Here is a 16,739-nt window from a genome sequence, read left to right as displayed (position 1 = left end):
TTATGTGTTTCGGGTACCTCAGAGGATAACGGGAAGGCACTGGCATGATTCTACACATCTGTTCGAGATATTATTCAGGATTCTGGGATTCGACTTTTGTCATGGATTTATGTTGACTGGAGACACTTATAATTTTTATGATATATATATATATATATATATATATATATATATATATATATATATATATATATATATATTTGAGTTTTATGTGATTTAAAAATGAAAAAAAAATTGGTTTGAAAATTTACATTGTTACTCAAACCCTCAAATTTAGGGTTTCACTCGAACAACACCTACTCGCCGAGTCGGTCTCCCGACTCGTCGAGTAGGTCACTTAAAATCCCTGCGGATCACGACTCTACTCGACAAGTTGGGCCACCAACTCGTCGAGTCCTAGAGAAAATACATGAAATTCTTGAATTAAATACGTACCAGGAATCAGGTGTTACAAAAAGACACGTTGCTCAGTTATGCCCGGTGTACGAGGGGTACGCCCCGCGTAGTGACCAATTGAGTAGTACGCCCAACGTACTTGAAGATTACGCCCAGCGTAATCCAGGCTTCAGCCACTATAAATAAGATATGAAGGTTGCCGTATTTAGGTTACAATTTGTCATTTCTTTCACTCTCTTTCACCCTTATATTCTCTCTAAATTTATCCTAACACCCCCGAAGTCCCGGTATCATTCCCGACACCCGAAGCAAGTCCCAACGGCCCGAAGTTCCCGTGAAACGACCCAAAAAAATACGACCCAAAAATTTTTGTTTTTAGTATATTCCAAACTGTAATCAGAGCATCATATAATAAAACCATGCGTGACGTATTCCAAACCATAATAAAATACTGTGCGGAAAACTGTATCATACTACATCAAATCGAAACAACTAAATCAATCCCAGGCTAGAGCTAAGGTGGTGGTGTGTGCGATGCCATCATCCCGAGCTCTTCCCTTTGCTTGCGGAAGTACCTGAAACCAAAACTGAAACTGTAAGCACGAAGCTTAGTGAGCTCCCCCCCCAAATTACCACATACCATACAATAATATATCAAGCACATACGGGGCCTTGCCCCCTCCATCGGACCGAAGTCCGAAGCTGACTGACTGGGACCTTATCCCCTACATCGGACCAAAGTCCGAAGCTGACATCGGACCGAAGTCCGAAGCTGACATCGGACCGAAGTCCGAAGCTAACTGGGACCTTGTCCCCTACATCGAACCGAAGTCCGAAGCTGACATCTGACCGAAGTCCGAAGCTAACTGGGACCTTGTCCCCTACATCGAACCGAAGTCCGAAGCTGACATCGGACCGGAGCCCGAAGCTGACTGATCATAGCATAACATATCACTAACATGAACACACATGATCTTGTCTGAGCCACGAAGGCATCAAACGTGCTAACTACTGCATCGGATAACATCCAGATACTACTGCTAGCTAAACGGGCCGGCATTGTGGCCTTAGACCCGTCCTACTGAAAGGAAACTCACCTCGTGAACTGGCTGCTGAGTGAATAGCTCTGAGGGCTAACTGCTGCTGCTCCGGTATCTCCCCGGCTACAAGTCCATAAACACACTCAATCAAATACTAAACATTGCATTGGGTAAAATGACTCTTTTACCCTTGGTCAAAGTCAACCCTCGGACCAAGTCAACTCTCGGACAAAGTCAACCCACAGTTGACCTGACTCGCCGAGTTGGGCCGCCAACTCGCCGAGTCCCTATTCTCACTCCTCGACCCTACCCGCTGCTACTCGTCGAGCATGGCATCGACTCGACGAGCACTCATTCGATCCACAAACTCAGACAATCTTCATCCGACTCGCCGAGTCATATGAACAACTCGACGAGTTGTTCTTGATCCTAAGAAGATTGCCTTGGACTCGCCGAGTTGTATGAACAACTCGCCGAGTCCCTCCATCACTGAGTCTACCCTCAACTCGCTGAGTCCACTCTCTAACTCACTGGATTCACTCGACGATGATCAAAATGAAGGACTCGGGAACCTGCGACCCAACTCGCCGAGTCGTTCTTCCCGACTCGCCGAGTTGCCGCCATGCAACTGATTTTTACTCGATTTTGTTTGAATCCAACACATACAATTGATAGATCTGAGTCCAATAAGCTGATTTACCACGTAAAGTTTCCAACTTTACGTGCACAACCTCATGAATAAGGGAAATAAGGCTAAAAGATGCATAAAATGGGTAGATCTATGATTAATATGCAAGGTAACTCCAAAAGACAGAAGATATGGGCTCTACAACACCCCATCATTCAGATCCAAAGGTATTTCGACTTATTAAGACATTCATGCAAACATAAGGCTTGGAACAAACATCAAATAGCTCTTAGAAGGGCTCTAATGGAAGATTAAAGCATATAACAAGAAGGGAACTCCGAAAATACCTTAATAAACTCAGATTTGCCCTTGGATCTTTGCACTACAACTCGATTCCTTGCTTCTTTCTTCTTCTCCTTCTTCACACCTTCACAAAATGGCACCAAATCACTTAGAAGCTCTCAAGGGAGGATTAGGGTTTTCTCACTGTGTTTTCAGGGTGAGGGAGGCGAGAATGGGGCTATAAGATGGTTTAAATAGTGGGCAACCCGGGGATTTAGGGTTTCATCCAGACGGATGGACTCGCCGAGTCCAGGATATGGACTCGCCGAGTCCCCGGCTCACGCGTGCTCTCAGCCGCGACCCCACTCGGCGAGTCAGGCTATGAACTCGCCGAGTTCCTCTTGCAAAACTCACAACAATTACCAATAAATTAACATACCGGGAACGGGTCGTTACAATTTTCCCCCACTTGACTCAGACTTCGTCCTCGAAGTCTGCTACGGCTAGATCTGCAAATAACTCTGGGTAGTGCTCTCTCATCTCCTCCTCAGCCTCCCACGTCCACTCAGACCCCTTCCGGTGCTACCACTGCACCTTTACTAACTGAATTTCCTTGTTCCTCAAGGTCTTGGTCTTCCGGTCCAAAATCGCGACCGGTCTCTCAATATAATTCAGGCTACTATCAACCTGAATATCCTCCAGGGGAACGACTGCTGATTCATCCACCAAACACTTCCTCAACTGAGACACATGGAAAGTGTTGTGGATCTGACTAAGCTCTTCAGGAAGATCTAACCGATAAGCAACCCGACCCACCCGGGCCAAAACCCTGAAAGGACCAATAAATCTGGGGCCCAACTTGCCCCTCTTCCGGAACCTGATGACACCCTTCCAAGGTGAGACCTTCAGAAGGACCATATCTCCCACCTGGAACTCCAAGTCCGAACGCCTCCTATCGGCGTAGCTCTTCTGCCGACTCTGAGCAGTTTGCAGTCTACTACGGACCTGCTGGATCAACTCAGTCGTCTTGAGCACCACCTCTGTGCTCCCAATGACTCGCTGACCGACCTCGCCCCAACAAATCGGGGTCCTACACTTCCTCCCATACAGCATCTCGAAGGGAGGTCGGTCAATGCTCGCATGGTAACTGTTGTTATACGAGAATTCCGCTAACGGGAGGTACGTATCCCAACTGCCACCGAAATCAAGAACGCAAGCCCTGAGCATATCCTCTAGAGTCTGAATCGTCCTCTCGCTCTGCCCGTCTGTCTGAGGGTGGAAAGCGGTGCTGAAATGGAGACGAGTACCCATCTCGTCGTGGAACCGCTTCCAAAATCTGGATGTGAAACGGACATCTCGGTCAGACACCACTGATACCGGCACTCCATGACGTGCCACGATCTCACGCACATAGATATCGGCTAACTTCTCCGCCGATATACTCTCCTGGATCGGGATAAAATGGGCACTCTTCGTCAACCGATCCACTACTACCCATATCGAGTCCACTCCACGTGCGGTCCGGGGAAGCTTGGTGACAAAATCCATGGTAATGTCCTCCCATTTCCACACGGGAATGTCTAACGGCTGCATCCTGCCGTGAGGTCTCTGGTGCTCCGCCTTGACCTTCCGGCAGGTCAGGCATCTCTCGACGTACCAGGCGACGTCCCGCTTCATGCAGGGCCACCAATAATCGGGTCGAAGATCTCGGTACATCTTTGTCGCTCCTGGGTGGATAGAAAATCGAGACTTAAGAGCCTCGTCCATCAATACCTGCCATACTCCACCCCAGTACGGTACCCATACCCTACCATGAAGCGTCAACAAACCCCGACTGTCGTAGTCAAATGAAGCTACTCGGCCCACTATCCTCTCACACTTCTGCCTCTCCTCCTTGAGGCCCTCCATCTGAGCCTCCTTGATCCGCTCCAATAGTGGAGTGATCACTGTCATCCTCATACACAGATCCCTGATCGGGGCCGCCGACACCTTGCGGCTTAGGGCGTCGGCCACCACGTTGGCCTTCCCTGGATGATAAAGGATCTCACAGTCATAGTCCTTCAGCACGTCCAACCACCTCCTCTGCCTCATATTCAGACTCGGCTAATCCATAAGATACCTCAAACTCTTATGATCCGTGTATATAGTACAACGGACCCCATAAAGGTAATGCCTCCAAATCTTGAGGGCAAACACAACTGCCCCCAGCTCCAAATCATGGGTAGGATAATTAGCCTCGTGAGGCTTCAACTGTCTCGAGGCATAAGCTATCACATGGCCTCGCTGCATCAGAACTGCTCCCAAACCTGTGATCGAGGCATCACAGTAGACTACAAAGTCCTCTACTCCCTCTGGCAAGGTAAGGATCGGAGCCTCACACAATCTCTGCCTGAGGGTCTCGAATGCTGTCTGCTGCTCCGGACCCCAACGAAATACCACTGACTTCTTGGTCAGTCGGGTGAGCGGCACTGCTATCTTGGAGAAATCCTGAATAAATCTCCGATAATACCCTGCCAATCCTAGGAAGCTCCGAATCTCAGACGGAGACTTCGGGACCTCCCACTGCATCACGGCCTCTATCTTGGCCGGATCTACCAGAATACCCTTCTGGTTGACGAGGTGACCAAGGAACTGCACCTCGCGCAACCAGAACTCATATTTGGAGAACTTTGCGAAAAGTCTCTCCCTCCTCAAAACCTCTAGCACCTCCCGCAGGTGCTCCTCGTGCTGCTCCTGCGTCTTGGAATACACCAAGATGTCATCTATGAACACTATCACTGACCGATCCAGCATCGGCCTACACACGCGGTTCATGAGATCCATGAACGCGGCTGGGGCATTGGTGAGCCCAAATGGCATCACCACAAACTCGTAATGACCATACCTGGTCCTGAAAGCAGTCTTCTGCACATCCTCATCTCTAACCCGCATCTGATGGTATCCGGAGCGTAGATCGATCTTGGAGAACCAAGACGCTCCCTGAAGCTGATCAAACAAATCATCTATCCTCGGGAGTGGGTAACGGTTCTTCACCGTTACCTTATTCAGCTCCCGATAATCAATACACATACGATGCAATCCATCCTTCTTTCTCACAAACAGGATTGGCGCTCCCCAAGGCGAACTGCTCGGCCGAATGAAACCCTTGTCTAACAGCTCCTGCAGCTGTGTAGACAACTCCTGCATCTCAGGGGGAGCTAGTCGATACGGTGCCTTGGCTATCGGAGCCGCACCAGGGACGAGGTCGATCCGGAACTCGACCTGTCTCTCAGGAGGTATCCCCGGCAAATCCTCAGGAAACACATCCGGGTAGTCTCGAACAATAGGAACATCATCCACTGTCGACTTGCCCTTCTCCCGGGCATCCAAAACGTAGGCTACAAAACCGGCGCAACCCTGCTGAACATAGCGCCTCGCCCTTGCGGCAGAACAAAAGGTCGGTCCTCGCTGTGGCCTCTCGCCCTGAATCACCAACTCTCCCCCACTGGGAGTGCGAACCCTCACTAACTGAAGCTCGCAATCAATCACCGCCCCATTGGGGCTTAGCCAATCCATACCCACAATAACCTTATTCCCTCGCAGGGGAATAGGTACCAAATCCACTGAAAACTGCTCATCAAATAACTGAAGAGAACACCCTCTGTGCACTCTGCCGACCCTCACGGTCCTATCATCCGCTATCTCAACCTCTAATGGACAATCCAGCTCCCCTGGAGCTCTACTGAACCTCTTGCTAAGCGCGAGAGATACGAATGATCGGGTAGCCCCCGAATCGAATAATACCAAGGCAGAAATGCCGTTCATAGAGAACGACCCTGAATAAAACATACAACCATAAGCAACATTTAAATAATAATAAAGAGATAAAAGGGAAGATACATACCCGACACCACATCAGGAGTCGCTCGCGCCTCCTCTGCTGTCATCTGAAACGCCCTACTCTTCGCCACTGGCGCATCAGCTCGGCCCTGCCGGCCATCTGTAATCCTCAAGGTAGCAAGGGCGGGTGCAGCCACCTTCCCTGCTGAAGCTAAACTCGGACACTGGGACTTTTTATGTCCCCTCTGATTGCACTGAAAGCAAATCAGATCTGACGCTGCAACGGCAGTAGCAGGAGCCGTACAATCCCTACTCAGATGTCCAACCCGACCGCACTTGAAGCAGCCGGAACTCCCTGCCTTGCACGCTCCCTCGTGCATCTTCCCACACCTACCACATCGACCGTAGCTCGGTTGTCCCCTGGACCTATGATCTGAAACCCTGGGCTTTTTGCCCGAACCGCCCGAACCCGAAACCGCCTCCGGTTTCCTCTTCTTCTCCATCTCGAGATCAATCTCCCTCTCCCGAGCTCTAGCAATCATATCTTCCAGCGTTTTACAGCTGGACCGGCTCACAAACTGGCGGATATCGCTCCGCAACATCTCATGATAACGGGCCTTCTTCATTTCCTCATCAGCTACATACTGAGGAACGAGAAGAGCCCTCTCCCTGAACTTGGCGGTGATCTCCGCCACTGTCTCTGTAGTCTGGGTGAGGTCCTGAAACTCCCTAGCCAACTGTTGCACCTCTATGACCGGTGCAAACTCCGCCCTGAACCTGGTAGAGAAATCAGCCCAGGTCATGGCGTCCAATGCTGCATCATCCCCAATAGCATGCCCGACCTCCTCCCACCAATCTCGTGCCCTGTCCTTCAGAAGACAGGACGCCAATCTGACCTTGTCCCCCTCGGGGCATCTGCTAGTACGGAAAGCGTTGGCCACATCTGCCAACCATCTGGTGCTCGCTATGGGGTCCCGCGCCCCATGATAGTCCGGAGCTCCACATGCCCTGAACTCCCTGAAGATAAGGGTGCGCGACCCCATCATGGCCGCCACCTCGGCACGGAAGGTGCCCAGTCTCTCATCCATCAGCTCTAGAATCCCCTCCTTGATCGAACCGAAGATCACAGGAGTCTGCTCTATAATGATGTGCGTAATCTCCGAAGAAAGAAACTCTCGGGTCTGCTCATCCATGCGCTCATCCCCCGAGCCTGAACCTGATCCCTCCCCGGCACCTCCGCTGCCGGCTGCTGGTCTCGAACGCAAAACCACCATTCTGAAACACATCACAACTACATCAGAAAACAGAAATATCTTGAGGGATCATTGCTACTACAACTAGCTTCCTGGTCTTGTCTCAGCCTTTCTTGATTCGAGTACGGATCCTCTGCTTCCAGTAGTACGGGCCCATACTACCTTCCACATCTATCCGTACTTTCTTCAAGAACTGCCCTGACTCCACCAAGTCACTTCTACTACTACTGATCTCTGCTACTCTCATCCTAGGCTTGCCCCAGGGAAACCTCAGACTTAACTCAACTAGTCCTCAGCTGCTGCAGGTCTCCTTATAATGCTAATTAACCATCACCTGAACACCATCACATGTGACGAAGATCAGATAATCCTTCAAGTAAAAGACCCGTCCCTATAACGGTTGGACTCAAACAAGAGTTGCGCAATAGGGTCAGTTCCAGCACTCTGGGATTATTCAACCCTGATCACATGTGGTGTAACGTGTTCACCTAATGGCTAACTTCCATCACTCAGAACTCCCACAAAGCACGAAGCAGGCAGCATTCGGATAAAGGAAACATACTCAGGCAAAACTATTCTCAAAATGAGAAACTGATCTAGCATACAGTGCTAAGCTCATACTATCAGGCATAACCTAAACAGGCTATCCTACTGCTGTACACTCAATACTAGCATGCAATACTCATAAAGCTGTAACACATAAAGCAGGCACATAAGGCATCCTCCTAGATCCTTAGTCCTATACTAGCATGCTATTCAACTGAAACTGAAACTGAACAAATAACTTGTATGGATAATTTGGGAGTACTTACTTGAGCTCGGCTGACCGCATGCACACACCTCTATCTTGTTAAAAAATTCTTCCTTTCTAAGTATTTTCAAAGTTCTTTTTATAAAACGTTTTTATTTTAATAAAATCTTTCATTTCCCTTAGTTTGAGTTCAGATACACCCGGAAGTGTATCCAAATCCCTCAAACCAGGGCTCTGATACCAACTTGAAACGACCCAAAAAAATACGACCCAAAAACTTTTGTTTTTAGTATATTCCAAACTGTAATCAGAGCATCATATAATAAAACCATGCGTGACGTATTCCAAACCATAATAAAATACTGTGCGGAAAACTGTATCATACTACATCAAATCGAAACAACTAAATCAATCCCAGGCTAGAGCTAAGGCGGTGGTGTGTGCGATGCCATCATCCCGAGCTCTTCCCTTTGCTTGCGGAAGTACCTGAAACCAAAACTGAAACTGTAAGCACGAAGCTTAGTGAGCTCCCCCCCAAATTACCACATACCATACAATAATATATCAAGCACATACGGGGCCTTGCCCCCTCCATCGGACCGAAGTCCGAAGCTGACTGACTGGGACCTTATCCCCTACATCGGACCAAAGTCCGAAGCTGACATCGGACCGAAGTCCGAAGCTAACTGGGACCTTGTCCCCTACATCGAACCGAAGTCCGAAGCTGACATCGGACCGAAGTCCGAAGCTAACTGGGACCTTGTCCCCTACATCGAACCGAAGTCCGAAGCTGACATCGGACCGAAGTCCGAAGCTAACTGGGACCTTGTCCCCTACATCGAACCGAAGTCCGAAGCTGACATCGGACCGGAGCCCGAAGCTGACTGATCATAGCATAACATATCACTAACATGAACACACATGATCTTGTCTGAGCCACGAAGGCATCAAACATGCTAACTACTGCATCGGATAACATTTAGATACTACTGCTAGCTAAACGGGCCGGCATTGTGGCCTTAGACCCGTCCTACTGAAAGGAAACTCACCTCGTGAACTGGCTGCTGAGTGAATAGCTCTGAGGGCTAACTGCTGCTGCTCCGGTATCTCCCCGGCTACAAGTCCATAAACACACTCAATCAAATACTAAACATTGCATTGGGTAAAATGACTCTTTTACCCTTGGTCAAAGTCAACCCTCGGACCAAGTCAACTCTCGGACAAAGTCAACCCACAGTTGACCTGACTCGCCGAGTTGGGCCGCCAACTCGCCGAGTCCCTATTCTCACTCCTCGACCCTACCCGCTGCTACTCGTCGAGCATGGCATCGACTCGACGAGCACTCATTCGATCCACAAACTCAGACAATCTTCATCCGACTTGCCGAGTCATATGAACAACTCGACGAGTTGTTCTTGATCCTAAGAAGATTGCCTTGGACTCGCCGAGTTGTATGAACAACTCGCCGAGTCCCTCCATCACTGAGTCTACCCTCAACTCGCTGAGTCCACTCTCTAACTCACTGGATTCACTCGACGATGATCAAAATGAAGGACTCGGGAACCCGCGACCCAACTCGCCGAGTCGTTCTTCCCGACTCGCCGAGTTGCCGCCATGCAACTGATTTTTACTCGATTTTGTTTGAATCCAACACATACAATTGATAGATCTGAGTCCAATAAGCTGATTTACCACGTAAAGTTTCCAACTTTACGTGCACAACCTCATGAATAAGGGAAATAAGGCTAAAAGATGCATAAAATGGGTAGATCTATGATTAATATGCAAGGTAACTCCAAAAGACAGAAGATATGGGCTCTACAACACCCCATCATTCAGATCCAAAGGTATTTCGACTTATTAAGACATTCATGCAAACATAAGGCTTGGAACAAACATCAAATAGCTCTTAGAAGGGCTCTAATGGAAGATTAAAGCATATAACAAGAAGGGAACTCCGAAAATACCTTAATAAACTCAGATTTGCCCTTGGATCTTTGCACTACAACTCGATTCCTTGCTTCTTTCTTCTTCTCCTTCTTCACACCTTCACAAAATGGCACCAAATCACTTAGAAGCTCTCAAGGGAGGATTAGGGTTTTCTCACTGTGTTTTCAGGGTGAGGGAGGCGAGAATGGGGCTATAAGATGGTTTAAATAGTGGGCAACCCGGGGATTTAGGGTTTCATCCAGACGGATGGACTCGCCGAGTCCAGGATATGGACTCGCCGAGTCCCCGGCTCACGCGTGCTCTCAGCCGCGACCCCACTCGGCGAGTCAGGCTATGAACTCGCCGAGTTCCTCTTGCAAAACTCACAACAATTACCAATAAATTAACATACCGGGAACGGGTCGTTACATCCCAAGAAAAAGAGTTTTCGAGCCGAAACTCTACCCGCGTCAAGCTCGGTTTTTGGGAAAACATCCCGGTTTTATCGGAAACGATTATTTTAAGAGACGAAGTGTTGTCCAATCGTCGTCTTATCAAGTGAGTGTATAGTCACTTTAATCTTACACATATATATGAAGTATTTTATATAAAATACGTGTTATGTGTATATATGTTGTTTGTTTATTTGAGATGGATGTTGAATGGATGTTTTATACAGGTTTTGAAATGATTCAAAATGTATATATATTTTTATCAACAAAGATGTTGGGTATAACATGGGTAGGTGAAATAAGTTGATATGTTATAAAATGATGAGATAAATGATGAGCGATGAAAGATGAGCGATATATGAGTGGTAAAATATGGTGAGAAGCGATAAGCCAAGTGATGGCCCCGTCATTCAGTAGAGTATAGATGACAACGATGGACTATTCTAGACGGTCCATGCAACACTAACAGGCTCGCAACCTGTAGGTGTGTGAACTATACGTTCATCAGATGTACTCTAAAAACCCTGGCGACGATATGACCTTGTGCCTATCCCTTTGGTTACCCTGGCAACTATGGACTTAGTGCTTGTTGTATAAACCCTGGCGACGATGTAACTTCGTGCCTATTCTTTAGGTTGAATCCTTAGGAATGAGTGATAGATAATTCTTAGGGTAAATCCTTAAGAGATAAAGAAGATAATGGGGATGGGTAATTGGATTGATTCTTTGATGTTTAAACATAATAATTATATTAATGTGGGTTGAAAACCTTATATTCTCACCAGGCTCCCAAGCATGATCCACTTAGTTTATTTGCATCACAGGTATCGATACGAATCTTCTTTACACCGAGAGATTAAAAGAGAAGTAGATCAATAGTGTAAATGAATGTAAGTTTTGTTTATGCTTATGTTTTTGTATTGACAATGACATCCCAATGGTTTAAAAGAATAAAAATACATTTATTTGGAAATGATTTGATAACATATTTATCATGTTTTTCTGGGAACAAATTCCACAACACTTTAATCAAATGATTATTCTGATTTTATTTTAAAAAAACATAAACGAAATCGGTCTTTTCTGGCCGAGAAAATTGAGAATGTCACAATATGTGACACATAAAGAGAGAGAGAGAGACAATTTTTCTAGTATGCTTGGAAACATTGATCGAAGAAACTATCCATAGGAATGGAGACGGGAGCATGTACATGGTGATCGTGATGCACAGTTGCACACTAGATGATATTAGGACTTCCCAAGATTTTGTGGATTTTACATGCTTATTTTGGGGTTGCAATTTCCAACAAGTACGGCAATTTCCAAGCAATAGACCCGGGTTCGACTCCCGGCAAACGCAATTTTCTTTTTTATTTTTCGCATTTGAATCCAGCTTTCTGGATAATTAAGGAACCGCTCAAATTCCAACTTCAATTTTCTCGCTTGCCGCTCGATAATTACAATAAAAATCCAATTTTGTTTTCCATCTTCCTTCAAAATTCCATTGATGTATTTCAATCGACCTCTCTGGAGAATTTTCGTCGGAACCCCTTTTCGTTGCTCTCTTACTTCGGCTACAACCGGACAGTTATAATTTATAAAAGGTTAGAATCAGTTGTTTTCATGTTTGAGATTTCAATTTCCTGCTAAATATGAAATCGTTTGCTTTTATTTTTCTCTGGATGGAAACTATATAAAATCAAATGAGTTATTGTTATGGGGCTGAGTTTCATGAAGTTATTCAGGTAACTATGTTGAATTCAATTCTCAACATCTATCCTGAATCTGTGTAGGGTTTTCGAACAAGTTTTGAGGTAAAAAGATGAGACCCTAGGTTAATCATATTAGAAGTGAAGAAATATTATTAAATTACAATTCAAGATGTTGAAAGTAAAACTTAGTGTCCTTTACAAGATTCACTCGTAAGTTCTAAGGACATATTGGTTGAGGAAGATGAATACATACAGTACTCCATGTCAAGAACACCACATGTATCTTTTTTCTTCACATCTTGATGATTTCATTATTTATGGGTTTGGACCTTTTGCTTTACATTTTAAATATATGCTAATAATAACCCCATCAACTAACAGTCAAATTATAAACAAAATAGAGGCACTTAATTTTTTATATATAAAATGAGTTGAAAAAAAAAAGGAAAAGGGGCATTCCGGGAATCGAACTCGGGACCTCTCGCACCCGAAGCGAGAATCATACCACTAGACCAAATGCCCACTTCCTTAAATTTATCTATCTATCTATCTATCTATCTTTCTTTCTTTTTATTTCATGAAGATCACAAAATTATTTGACATTATTTTTTATTTTTTTTGAGTTATGAGTTCAATTGATAGTTCTTTAAAGTCTTGTTATTGTTCTTTCTTTGCATGCAAGTTACTAATCATCTTGAAATGCCTATCATAGATAATAAGCATATCTATCTAGAAATTTTCAATAGAAAAGTTGTTATCTTCTTATTTTCTTTCTTCAATATCAACAAAGCTTCTTCTTTTCATAAATGCCATGTTAGAGCCTCACCACTTGCTACATGGAAATGCATGGTGTTTGGCTTAAATCCTAGTGAAACAAGATATCATAGTATGAAATCCATATATGATTATGATATAACTAGAAAATATGAATACCATACCAATTAAGCATAAAAACACATATTTGAAGACTTCTAAAGGCACAATTCCATATTTGAAGATTGTGAGCCATGTGTTTTAAGCAACTTTACTTACTGTTTGTTATACTTATATTTCAGGTGTCATAGGTATCAATGAAAATCAATTACAACTTCAGTAACAAATCTTTGGATGTAGAAACAGCAATTTACTTTTATCTATTTTTTCATTGATTTGTATTAAAGTATTATACTTTTGAATCTTTTTATGATTTCTGCATATCAGCAAGAAGTAATTGCTGATGAGTCCAGTTTACACTGATAAAGAATCTTTTCAGATCTGTAGGCACATGTTTGTTTTTGGGACAGGGATATAAAATAATATCCAGTTTAGTTAGTAGATTTGTTTCAAAAAGTCTCAAGTTGACTTTAGTTTATATTAATAGTAAATTGAGTATTACAGTGGCAGTTAAAAATAAATTAATGTTTTAAAATAAAAAAGGAAGGGGGCATTCCGAGAATCGAACTCGGGACCTCTCGCACCCAAAGCGAGAATCATACCACTAGACCAAATGCCCATCTTGTTAATTTTATCTGTTTGTTTCTTTTATTATCACACTATATACTTAAAATGCTAAATGCAATGTTCCAAACATATCTTCTACAACAAACTCAAATTTTTGTGGTGTTTGTAGGTTTAAATTCTTGGCTTTGAGTATATCTTTTTTATACAGTTATATTGCATTTGAAGAGACACAAGTTGTATCTATTATTTGTGTAACATATCTATAACAATCTTGTGTTTTCTAATTTTAGTTAAATGGTAAGTGTTTGTTGTTGGAAAATTAAATCTTCTATATTCTGATTTTTATGTTGTTTAATGATTTCCATTTTCCGTGGGGGATGTTAAAAATCGTCATGGCTTATATTGTAGATATTATGGTTTGACTTATTTTGTTTTCTATTCTTTGCTGAAATGAAGAGAGATAGAGATGTAAAAAGCTTCAAGTTGTTGGTTTTGAGTGTAACAAAGTTATTATCAAATGAAGTCAAAATTGGATATTAAGTAAAAGGGGTGCTTGAGAAACTTTTGACGATGTGCATATTTGAAGTTGTGAACATTATGATGTAAACTATTGTTATGAATTGATAGGTTTTTTCTTTTTTTTTTTTTTTTTTTTTTTTTTTTTTCAACCATGAACATAACACAATTATATTGATTGTAAATTCTTATGTTTTTATTATACTAAGTAAACTCTTCTCAAGCTCATAGCTTAAATTCTATGTGTTGTGTTGTTCAATTTTCCTAACATTTACGACATTGACATCAGAAATGATGCATATAATAAAATGGTTGAAATAATTATTGTGCTTGAATACGAATAATAAAACTATATGAACATTCTACGAGTTTGAATCTCTAGTAACAATAAATCGTGTACACCACTTGATGAGTAGGCGTTCAACATCGGCATCCATACGTGTGCCAACGCCACCCCACACCAACATGTGCCTGAGGTCTCCCAATGACGATCCTGTCACCTCATGCACTGCTTCGAAGCCTATTCTTCTATAAAACTTCACAAGCTGCAATGCAAGTATTTAATCCATCTTAAATCGTTATACAAAAAATATATTTTTTTTCTTGTTCGATTATAATAAATTTGCATGATGTTATTGCAATTTATAATTGAGTGGGTTTTTTTAGAACAATATCGCAATATGAATTAATGAATTAAATATGATCTGTTTTTTGTGGGTTAAAAGATAAAGAGTATTAGTAGCCTTTAAAAAAGAGTAAATTACACGAATGGTCCCTATGGTTTGCGGCAATTTGCGTGATTGGTCCCTAACTTATTTTTTTAACTCGGAAGGTCCCTGTTGTTTGTTTTTGTTACGCGCTTGGTCCCTACTGTTTGTTTTTGTTACGTGTGTGGTCCTTATCTTATCTAAAAAGACTATTATTTAAATAGAAAAAAATGTTAGGATAGGTAAGGTAATATGAGGGGGGTAGGGTTGGGGGTTTGTTTATTTAAATAAATTAAAAAAATCAAGGGCAAAATAGTCTTTTTAGGTAAGACAGGCACCAAGCGCGTAACAAAAACAAACAATAGAAACCTTCCGAGTTAAAAAAATAAGTTAGGGACCAATCACGTAAATTACCCTAAACCAAAGATAAAGAGTATTAGTAGCCTTTAAAAAAAGTATGAAACAAAAACCTTGGCATGGTAAAGATCGGAGTCATTAATGGCAAGCAACTCGGCTGTTTTACACCCACAATCATATCCATGTCGGATCATAACTGCTCCAATAAACAACCCGATTCCAAATATGGATCTATCCATACCCAATGTTTCTCGGGTCAATTTAATGGAATCCAAATGAAGAATCTTCCCTTTATTCCACCAAACTCTTATCACCCCATCCGCTCTTCCCAGAACTTTGTTCGTTTCAAAGCTCTTTGCTGTGATTCTGAAGAAAGGTCCTACTGTTTGCAGCTGGAGCTCGAGGTTTTGTGCTTTCGAGGATTCCAAAATATCAGACATGGTGGGTTTCTCGATGATTTTCTTCTCATTTTCTGCAGAGTCCACTAGGGTTTTGGGTTTGGTTTGTTGAGATGATGAAATTAGGGTTTTGGGTGTTTGGGGTTTAAGGAAATGATTGAAAGATGTTGATGCGATGTGGTGGTAATTCTTAGTTGATTTTGTTTGGTTAAGTATGAAAGATTTGGGAATTGGAGACAAGTCCATGATGAAGCAAGCAGGATAACGAGGGAATGAAAAAATGGCCACAAATAACCAAAAGGACGTGATATTTCCACTGAATTATTTTCTCCATCCACTTGAAATTAAAGCATTTTGACCTTTTTGCCCTTGTTGATAGATGATGTACCAAATCAAAGGGATGACATGATCATCTTCTACATCTCAGCCACCACGCCATCATTCTCATCCAGGCATCATCACTATCGCAAATATTAATCACCATCGTCTTCTTTGAGAAGCCCTCGTCAACAGGTTCCCTGTTCAGTCCATTCACGCCATCAAGAAGCGAAGCAAAGATGAAGATAAAGACCTGCACACACAGCTAGAGCATATGTCGGGGGTGAGTGTCGGTTTTATTGAGGTGTATCTGGATCCTGGGAATCGATTCAGGAGGGAGGCAGGCGAATTGGAGGAAGCAACGGCGACCGGTGAACGGAAAAGGAGCAGCGTGTCCGGCTTCTTGAACGGACACAGGAAATCGGCGTTTCGTCTTTGGGAAGATGCGACCAAGGAAAGGAAGAACTCACGTTTGGATTTTTCTGTCTTTCTCTTTTCTTATTTTTGTAAATTAAAAAGGACAAAAAAGTAAAATAAAAATAATAAAAATAAAAAACTCTAATTTCAAGTGGATGAATAAAAATGTACAGTGGATATGAGGAGGATGTCCACTTGAAAAATGTACGGTGGATGAATAAAAATTTCAAGGTGATACTTCCATGGATTTTTTGATACAGGCATACAGCCACTGAATTTTAAGTGAAAATGACAATTATGCCCATAAGTATTTGGATTTCAAAG

At 43.4% G+C, this 16,739-nt stretch overlaps 1 protein-coding gene and 2 non-coding genes across 3 annotated transcripts; all 3 read right to left on the bottom strand.

Annotated features, from left to right (window-relative positions):
* Positions 1-12,712: 12,712 nt before the first annotated feature.
* On the bottom strand, positions 12,713-12,784 carry TRNAP-CGG (transfer RNA proline (anticodon CGG)). The gene has a single exon. It is a non-coding gene; the product is annotated as a tRNA-Pro (tRNA).
* An 898-nt stretch (positions 12,785-13,682) lies between these two features.
* Positions 13,683-13,754, bottom strand: TRNAP-UGG (transfer RNA proline (anticodon UGG)). Its single transcript has one exon. It is a non-coding gene; the product is annotated as a tRNA-Pro (tRNA).
* A 749-nt stretch (positions 13,755-14,503) lies between these two features.
* On the bottom strand, positions 14,504-16,468 carry LOC111904653 (uncharacterized). Its single transcript, XM_023900396.2, has 2 exons — positions 15,396-16,468; positions 14,504-14,763 (listed from the first exon to the last, which is right to left on the bottom strand). Exons 1-2 carry the CDS (start codon positions 15,924-15,926, stop codon positions 14,581-14,583), a joined length of 714 nt encoding a protein of 237 aa, XP_023756164.1. The 5' UTR covers positions 15,927-16,468; the 3' UTR covers positions 14,504-14,580.
* Positions 16,469-16,739: the final 271 nt, after the last annotated feature.

Source organism: Lactuca sativa, chromosome 1, assembly GCF_002870075.4.
Source record: "Lactuca sativa cultivar Salinas chromosome 1, Lsat_Salinas_v11, whole genome shotgun sequence".
NCBI classification, from domain to species: Eukaryota; Viridiplantae; Streptophyta; class Magnoliopsida; order Asterales; family Asteraceae; genus Lactuca; species Lactuca sativa.
This window is presented reverse-complemented; position numbering and strand designations above follow the sequence as displayed.